The 9,846-nt window shown below is 50.4% G+C and overlaps 1 protein-coding gene across 1 annotated transcript in view; it reads right to left on the bottom strand.

Annotated features, from left to right (window-relative positions):
* Positions 1-5,399, bottom strand: part of LOC104079902 (uncharacterized protein C6orf132 homolog) — a gene marked incomplete at both ends in the record, with an annotated part of 6,902 nt that extends 1,503 nt beyond the window's left edge. The window contains 3 exons of the mRNA XM_009582093.1: positions 6-244; positions 580-655; positions 5,284-5,399. Coding sequence (XP_009580388.1) covers positions 6-244; positions 580-655; positions 5,284-5,399 — 431 coding nt within the window. The remainder of the gene's footprint in view (positions 1-5; positions 245-579; positions 656-5,283) is intronic.
* Positions 5,400-9,846: the final 4,447 nt, after the last annotated feature.

The following is a 9,846-nucleotide window of genomic DNA, read 5'->3' as shown; positions in this document are numbered from 1 at the left end:
ATGGCAGGAGGCGGCGGCACCATTTCAGGTGGTGGCGGTGGTGGAGGCATCGTTTCAGGTGGTGGAGGGACCGGCGAGGCTGGAGGTGGTGGCGCAGGTGCCGGTGCCGTTGGAGGGGGTGGCGGGGGTACCGATGGCGGTGGAGGGATGTCTTCATCCAGGTCATCCCCCTCAAGAGCCTGTGGGCGCAGGTCCCCCACCGAGCTGTACATTCGGTAGTTCCCATTGATCTGGGAGCCGGAGCCTGCAAGGAAGAGCAAGAGCATGGCCGTGTGAGCACCTTCTCAGTCAGCACCGTGATGGCTAGCATCGCCGTCCTCCTAGGAAGCCAGTTTATTTTCCTCAGCAGCTGTCTAAAGCTTGTTGAACTGTAACAGCCACTATGCCTCACCCCTTAGAAGTTAATTCATTTTCAATGACTTCAAAAAATAATTAATAGTAGACTCTATTTTAGCATGAAAAATCTCATGATCAAACTGTCTGCTCCACAGTTTGATATACACACGCTTCCTCCTCTGAGGGCACAGTACTGCTGAGCGCTCAGCACCAGTCAAGGACTCAGCAGAGAAGATCCCTTACCAAGAGCTGCTTTTTCCTCAAAGTCTTCTGGCACCGACGGCGTTGGCACAGCCACCCCGTGGGATTCTTGGGCATTCTGCAATAGTTGAGAAAACGGAGCTGTTAGTTTAACGCCCAGGGTATCAGAGCAAAGTGCCGACAAGCAGGCCCTAGCCTGTATAGCTGGCAATTTGTCTACACAAACAGGAGCCGGATGGGATCCAGGGCCATTTCCGAGACATGGAGGTCCCTGCGGTAGCTGCTGTTGACGGGGTTTAAGGGGACGACTAAAGTGACCAGGGTTGCACAAGCCATGGACACAACTCCCCTGTGCTAGTCAGGTGCAGAGGGGCTGGAGAGGAGCACGGCTATTTCACATCCAAGCTTAGGGCTCCCCAGCCCAAGATCAGCAGCATTAGTTTCTCACCATTCACATACCAAGCAAATTTAATAGCTCCCACTGGTTTTGTGGGTATTGCTCTCCAGCAAGCACTGCCAGCCCATGCTGCAGTCACGTACACACCGCACTGAAGTCACAGACAGAGTTCCAGCTTTTTGGGAAACTGGCACCAGCATATCTGAACAGTCTGGGGAAAACTGCTACTTGTGTGGTTTGTGTTTCACTCTCAATTACTCCCTTCACATTCGGGCTGAAAACTCAGCAGTGCATTTAGCTGGTGCAGGACCATGCAATTTAGCAGCCTACACATTTGCGAGGATGCTTACAGCGAGGGCACTTTGGATAATTACAGCCACCCACCGGGAGATATTCATGGCACGTTGACTCACCTGGAGTGCTGACCAGGGCTCCTGCCTCCTACACCTGCCAGAAGCAGAAAGCCTCTCTCTCCTTTCCTCCAGTGACTCACTGCTAAGATAGCTCTGCAGAGGGACTGGAGCTGCTCCTGAAACGTACACTAACGCACCCAAGTCGGAAACACAAACTGATGCTGAATCAGGCTGTCAGCACAGACGTAAGCAACGGACGCAGCGGATTGGGCTTTCACATACCAGCCTTGGGAGAGACCCATAGCAAGGAAATAACACACCATGAGCAGCAGGAGCTCACAGACCCATGGGCAGTGGTCAGGGACACACTGCCCTGTTCCCAGGCTCCGGGGTCCACCCTGTGGCACACCTACTCACCCCGGCAGCTGTTTGCGTTAGCTGTTAACAGCCCCTTGTGCAAAGGAAACGTTATCCTACCATCAGTCTGCACTGCTCAGTGCAGTGGTTTTCTGCACACAAAAGCCTAGATAATGACTGAGCCTGTGCCATTTGCCTTTCACTGGCATTATCACTATTTTTACAAGAGATTGCTATAGTATTCCAAAGTCTCCTTGATCAAAGGTCAAGCTGGGTTTATACAACCAGCCCCATCCAGGGCTCAGACAGCGCATTAACATTACACACCGCCCTGGGTGTAGGGAGTTCAGGAACGTAGGAGCTGCTGGGGCAGAGCTGACTTTAACAGCAGCAGCCTGGGATCCTTCAGAAGAGCCCTGGAATCCCCCAGCTTTTGACAAAATAATAAGAAAATACACACGCTTTGCTTGCAAAGTCTGTCACCCTGCAGGTGACCAAAGATCCTCTATAACCACAAGGGAATGAGCCAGTTATTGGTGAGCCAGGAGAGAGTGAGTGGGAATTCACATTCCTGGAATTGCACAACTGATCAGACAACTTGGTGCTGCTGGAGAAGCCAAGGTCTGCTGAGGCATTAGGACAGATCTGTTAGTGGCAAAACATCAGACTAGGTGAGCCTTATAGCCTCATCTAAGACCTCTTTACTGGTCCCAAAGATACAGTACAATGCAGAGGAAAGATCCTTAACTTCAGCTGAAAGCCAGAGGGAAGACAAAGGCTAACAGAGGCACTTCAAGAGCCGATAATGAAATTGTCCAGAGCAATGAGATACCAAAAACCACAAAGAAAAAAACCCAGCAGTTCCCATTTGCTATGGAAATTCATTGTTGCCGGTCTCCAGAGCACATGGAGGATACCTGCCCATTTACAGGGAAACAAAGATGTCTGGGCACTGAATTAAAAGCAACATATGCATCACATGTTTGGACAGGAGTAGAAAGGGAATGACAGTCGGAAAAGATCTATGCAAAGCTGGAGGAAACAGAGTCCACATTTCATAAACGAGTAGTAATTTTGGACGTGTCACTTCAACAGGTCCTAAAAACTGGGCAAGCCTGTTTCACACCAAAAATTTCTGTTGCAGTTGCTAATGCTCAGCATCTCTCTCAAAAACCACCATCCTCACGTCACGAGCTGGCTTCTACAATGGAAAGCATCTCCAGTACGCTGCCAGTCTCCAGAGATGACTAGAAAGATTGTTTCCCTCTCCTGTGTTCGCGAGGGGTGTGACCCGCCCAGCAAACCTCCAGCTGATTCAGAGCAGGCTGCTGCGCCCGGGGTGGTGCGCCAGGAACCTGCATTTCCAGTTTGCGGTACCTGAATCAGATTTACGTGTGCCGAGGATCCCGTTGAGGGGAGCTGTCACTGTAACCACCAGGAATCGCTTTTCAGCGCTGGAACAGAGTTAGAGATCCCCTGTCCCCAGTGAAGGGGAGCCTGACTGTCCCACGGTCCCCAGCTCCCCCGCTCTCTCGGGAGCCCACGCATTAAATGAACTAGGTTTGAGGCTGCCTGTTACAAAAAACGCACCAAAATACAACTGCTTAGCATCCTGGGGTCTCAGAGAGGCCAAGGATTTCTCCAAATATGAAGAGCCACCCCCAAGCTCCTTGTTTTGAAGCAGAGCTAGGGAAGTTTTGGTGGCTATCTAAAGGAATTTATTCCCCCAGGATGCCAAAGCTCTGCCCGCACCTGCAGTGCCTGGGAAGCCGGCTGGGCAGGGGGACGTGGTGGTACCCAAGAGGCAGGCAGCGAAGCCCCCTCTCCTGCAATCCCTGCTGCGACTCAGCTCACTGCGCAGCGCGGCACGGCCAAGGGCCAGGCGGTCGGGGGAAGGAAGCTGCTCCGTGCGGGGAGAGCTGCCGGGCGCGCAGGCATACGAAGCCCGGCAGGCCCGGCTGCCGGGCAGGGTGTGTGCATCCTCCTGACTCACAGCTAGGCAGGCAGCCGCTCCTCAGCCTCCCCCCGCGCAGGAGAGCGGGTGGGTGGAAAGAAAGGGTTAAGGCGGGAGCTGCAGAACAGCTCAGTGCAAGCATGTATGTGGCAGCAGAAGCATCTGTGCCAAATCAAATCATCATCAAACCTAATCAAAATAATGCAAATATCCAACACAGACTGGTCCTTAAAGAGTGTTGCTTATTCCTACTAATTTCTTCAGTTAAACCTGTTACTCTTGGAAGAGAAGCACAGCAAGAGGGACCCTCACAAGGGCAATTGAGCGGAAAAAAGCCCCAGGGCCAGCTATGCCTCTGCAGGCAGCAGGAAAGCACCATGGCCAGGGTGACAGCCCTGAGTATTTATCCCAGGGGCATTTGTGCTGTTTATTCCTCTACCACACACACTTCCACTAGTAAAGCATTTGAAAGCTCTAAAAAGATGCAAAAGGCCAGTTGCACTCTAAAAACCGGTGATATGGGGTGCCAGCTATGATCACACACCCAAGCTTGTGCTACTGGAGAGGAGTTTCTCAGGCACCAGTCCTACAGTTACTCGACTCAGAGCCCAGGCGAGATTTTTCACCTGTTGTGATCTTTTGGAAGGCATCACAGAGGGCACAACCCCTTTGTAGAACCTGTGTAACCCCATAACTTCCTAATTATGCTCTCAAATAGATATATCAACTCCTTCCCCCCCCACAGCTGTCCTCCAGATGACACCTGCACAACCCCATTAACTCCTAATTGCAGCCAGGTGACAGCAGACCAGCCCGGTTTCTGCTGAAGGTGATGGCTGCTCTAAAGGACCGGGATGTACGAGAAAAAACATCCCTTGCTCTCAGAGGATCTCCTCGTCAAGACCAAGAGCTTTTATGTGTTTCACTGTCTTAAGTGACCTTCAGTGACCTGCCTGTATCACTTCAGAGTTAGCTATTGCCATCTCCAAAATATCGCTGAGCAATCATGTCCTTCGCTGTACTCTTTAGAGGATAAGACCTTTGGAAAGGTGCATTATGCGAGGGAGGAAAGCTCGCTCAACACACGCAGCATCGGAGCATCGAAGGCAGCAATGACCACATGTGGCTTCTGGAGGCAGCAGGAGGGTCCCCGCTGGGTTAAAGCCACCTCTGGGTCCAGCTGTGTTGGCACTTGCTGCTTCAGTCCCTGCAGTGGTAGCTCTGCAGGGAACAGTTTCCCTCATATAGAGACTGGAAAATCAGCCTCTGCACAGACACCTCCTGCATTGCCTCCTCGTTCCTCTGCTGTAAACAGGACACAGTTTTGCTAATGCTCTCTCCAGCGACATGCCTGATCCAGAGAGCGATACTGCCAGTAGCGGTTAGATAAAATGCAGTGCAAGCCAGATCTATCATCTATGTGCTCAGCAATTTTTTTTTAATTGAAAATACAAGTCTGATGATGCTTACGTCTCTCGCCTGAGTATCTTGCCTATGTCCAACACAAGCCTTGAACTCAGATCACCTCCTAATCCCTCATATGCAGCATTATTATAGAGTGGTTTTGCTTTTCATTTATTTTCTTCCCTCAGGTAGGGGATGAGAGCAGCAGCCAGCCCAGCTGGTTCTGGGCACCAGTTACATGCACTGCCATAACGAATCCCAGCAGGGAGCCGGATACTCACGAGGGGTAAGAAAGTCAGCAGCGGCCGGACTCTCGGACGAGGTTTAAGCGTTGCTGTGCCAGAGTCGGTCGTTGTCCCAAAGCGATTGTCACCGTAGTACACTTCAATCACATCACCTGAGGGGAAGAGAAGACTGTTAGCAGCAGCATTGCGTTCGAGGCAACAGGAAAAACAACACTGGACACCACCTAGTTTTAAAAAGTGCTGTGAAGGGTTTGCTGTATCAGCTCCCAGGAATGGGCAAACCCCATCAGATTCTGATCCCCCATCAGAGGAGTATCTGGGTGTTTTGGAGCCGAGTTGAAGATGGGAGGAGAAAGGTCTCAGGTGAGCAGGACCCCCGGGCAGGCGCTGGCAGCCCTGGCACACACCTGCAGGGTGCAGAGACCCTTCCCAGAGCTCCAGACGCTGGAGTTTAAAGAGCACAGATGTCAAGTCTATTCTGAAAGGCTTATTTTTAATACTAGCTAACTTAAATTTACCTCAGGAGGGTCAAAAGTTAGCACAAGCACTCCATTCGCTCCCCACCCAGATTATGTTTAGGGAAGGAAAATGCTTCAGCAGCAACTGGCTCAATTCTTTATAGCACCGTGAGGCTCCGACTCCCAGGAGAGCAGGAGGTGGGTCCAGGGCAGGTGCCCACAGAGGTGACAAACCAGCTCGTAAGCACGGGCAGGATCTGATCTTGGCCAATCCGTCAGCAGCTGGAATTGGGGGGGAGGCAGCAGCAGAGTCTAACCACCATCCACGCCAGCTGGAGAGAGCAAGCTCCTGCCCTTCCTCGCCTGCCGACCGCTCTGTGGGCAGAGCGGTTGCATCAAAGCGCAGAGTTAATTACAGGTTCTTCACTCAGCCCTATCATGACAACAGGTCCCTGTCACTTATGCAGCGGAGAGGGACAGCGGAGGTGTCCCTGACCCCTGGCTGCCCGCCGGCAGCGGCACCGTCCCTCGGAACTCCCGCTGGCTTGTGCCGAGCAGGACCGGGGCGAGCGGAGGGGAACACCTCGCTGCACCGCTCAGACACAGTGATGGAAACGGGACACACAGGGGCTTCCCAAGGGGGTTTTCCCCCCTCTGTGTTTTGCTGCCGGCAGCTGAGGGCAGTGGGAGGGAGGTGCCACAGCTGCTCTCCCTGCTGTGGATGGACACCACCGCACCCACAGCAGCCTTCTGCATGCTGCTGGAGCAATTTGTTTCTGACCCCTGATGCTGTTGGCACTGGAGGACAAATTGTGCTTGCCACAACACTTTCACACTTCAGCCTGCCTTACAGAGAAATGCTCTTAATGTCTTTCCACAAAGTACCACCATGAATGGAGATGCTATGGCAGAAAGGCAGTCACAGAGCCCTGGTGTTACACGCAGGAGAAGCCATCAGGTACTCCAGGTTCCCAGCCCTGTGCTTTTACCTTGAACCACACCTTTTGGGCCGGTTTATTTCTGACAGTGAATAAAGCTCATAAAATTAGTTTAATTACGTTCTTTGTGTCTGATTAACAGCATGAATTAACAAGCAGAAGCACTGAAGCATGTAAACCCCACCTTGGCTGGAAGGAGATACACAAATAATTCGTAGCCAAGGAGACCAACATTAAAGAAAATACGAGGGTTTGAGGAAGGAGGGGGAAAGCGACCGAAATGGCTGTGATCACAGAGAAAACTCTGCAGGAGTGTTCCCACCTAACAGATTTCGATAGTGGTTTCAGTGAGAAGGAAGAAGCAAACAACCTCCCCCTCCGCACCACAACACAAACACCAAGAAGTAAACAGCTTTTTTTTCTTTTTCTCCCCTTAAAAAGTTTGGAAGAAATCCTCAAACCTGACCCCATGCTAAAGTGTGAAGCACAAAAGCAGTTTCTGTCAAGTATCGTACAGCAATTAAAAGCCAAGGAGCAGAAAGGTGAAGGTTGTGTAAGTTCCGCACACAGGCAAAGGGGCTGGGCTGCATTTCTAAGCCTCCGAAACCCGAGGGCCGTGCTCGCTGAAGCAGGACTGCCTGTCCAAGGAGCCCGCTGCACCCCAGAGTCCCTGACTGAGACCGTGCGAGCAACCGGCCACTGCCACGGCCCCAGCCAGTGTCCCCGTCCCTCTTGAGTGTCCCTGCTCCCTCACAGGCACAGCCTGGTCCCTCCATATGCTGCTGGACCCAGCTTGTGCAGGTGGAACCGATGACCGCAGTCCCCAACCCATCATAGACTGCCATGGCATGTAGTTGTGGTTGTCACTAACTCTCTGCCCTCCTTGGACAGGCAGAGATCAGGCAAGAAGCTCACAAGGGAACAGAGCTTTACACTGAGATTAGTAAAAAAAAAAAAAAGGAGAGCAAATACTCGTGTGTATATTCCCACAGAAGAAAAGCACTTGCATGAACACCTGGAATGAAGAACCTGACCACACCAGGTTCTGGGCATGAGCTACCACAGCCTCTGCTGAAGGTATGGGTTTGGAGGCAGATGAATTCCACATAACCTTGAGACATGCCACTGAGTCCAGCAAGCATGTAAGCTTTTCCTTTCTCCCACCCACTACACCACAAGTTACCCTGGGATACACCCAGGAGTATCCATCATCCTATCACTGTCCTTACGGTCAGTCACGACTTCCTTTCCCTTATCCCAAACTTCTAAAGGGATTCTTTACAAAAAGGACATTTTCTTTAGCTTTCAAAATACTAACAAGCCTGCACTTCAGTTAGTGTGGTCTTATCACCAGTTTAACACCTCCCTGCCTGTGAGGGGCCCAAGCGCAAAGGAGGAGCTGCTGGAGTCCCGAGGATGGCAGAGATGCCAGCAAATTATTATTATTTTTGCATAACCCCTTGGGTCACCCCACACTCGGCAAGTGAGCAGCAAGAATTAAGGCCAATGCAACATGAGAGTTTGGATTCAGACAGCTTTGTGGAACAGCGATAGAGTAGTTCAGAGACTTGAAACAACGACAGTTTTACATTAAACAAGACACTAGGTAAACTCAGTGAGAAACTGGATTAAAGATCACAAGGTCTTTGATCCTAGATTACTAAGCATCACTAACCTGAATGCATTTAATTAAAGTAAAATGAAGTGCTTGTAGTTGTGTTTTCTTTGCTAGATAAACAGGACTTGCCTGCTAAGAGCCTGTCACCAGTAAGACCTGTGCTCTGCGAGCTTCTTTTCCTGGAAGGAGGGATCAGGAAACACGCCTTCGGAGGCTGTCAGAAGCAGCTGGCCCCAACTACGCTTTGGCCACTTGTTGACATTCAACCTGTTCTGGAGACGTTTGTGTCCTCTCAGTCATGGGAAATAAAATAAGCAATCTACAACACAGGTAATGGAACTTCTTCCTACTTCAAGGTTGCATCACCTGGAGTAGGCGTAGCAGGTTTGACGCTGGGGTATCCACAGCTCACAGCGAGGAGGCGGCATCAGTCACTGTATTCAGGAATCTCTGAGTCAGTGACATGCAAACCTACACCCATTCCACATTGCTTAACTTGTGTTTACTTTGTATGAAAAACTAAGGTGGGGATTAGCAGAAGCAGTGGACTCCTTTTGGCAGCATCGATGGCATGAAGCTATGCGGCAAATATTCAACAAACAGGGCCAGGGATGGGGCTTCACCGGGTAAGAGCATGGCACTGTGGAAGTCAGGATATGATAAAATCTGCCCCTTGGACTGCTTAGCTATGAGCACGCCGTTCCTCGCAACGAGCCCACACCTCAACACACGTTACTCCGAAGATGGTCACTCAGCTTCTGTGTGTTACGCTACCCTACACAAATTAAATTAATGATATAAATGCAAAAAAGATGCTAAGGAGTGATTCAATAGCCTTTATTTATGCTCAGATTTCAAGGACTGCTGGCTTTTACTTTGCAAGCTGATCCACACAGCAGTTCCCCACACCTGAAAGGAATGCCTTTGTACTGCAATTGCAGCCACGGAAATCAGGCTTGTAATAAGCAGACACAGCAACTTTTTTTTTTTTTTAAATCCAAACCACATCAGAGGGAGGCTTGAACCCTCCTCAGATTTACAACAGTTAGAAATCAGCAATTTTCCTTTTGTGTTTAAGAGTTGCATGAAACTCTCCGTCACATTTTCATTTTATCTTAGTTTCACCAGCTTGGCCTTCAGGGTGTAACCACCTTGCAATAGCTTTAATGGACACTGCTTCACAGCGCACAACTTAGCACGCAGCACTTCCATTTTTAAGCTTGGAAGTGGTTACTGGAATCTTACAGCCACCAAACTTCATCCACAAACTGCTATCTTTTATCTACCTGGCTCCATTACTATTAATTTGGCTCCCTCCTACATGAGCCTCCAGGGCACAGTATTGCAATTAAAACCACAAAGAAATACAAATAAATCCTGAGGAATATGCAACCCTCAACTCCCCCCTCGCACACAGTCCTTCAAGAAACAGGTTTACGAGTAGATAACTAATAGCTGGGAAGGAGCAGATCAAACATGGCGTGGGAAAGAGCTCCTGGAAGGAATAAAACAGATTCTCAACTATTTATCAGCCTGCTTTAGTCAAGTTGAACTCCCCGGAGCGGATTACGGCCCCGTGGGAGCA

This window comes from Fulmarus glacialis, unplaced genomic scaffold, assembly GCF_000690835.1.
Source record: "Fulmarus glacialis isolate BGI_N327 unplaced genomic scaffold, ASM69083v1 scaffold6840, whole genome shotgun sequence".
NCBI classification, from domain to species: domain Eukaryota; kingdom Metazoa; phylum Chordata; class Aves; order Procellariiformes; family Procellariidae; genus Fulmarus; species Fulmarus glacialis.
The sequence above is the reverse complement of the archived record's forward strand: the minus strand, read 5'-3'. Positions and strand labels throughout refer to the sequence as shown.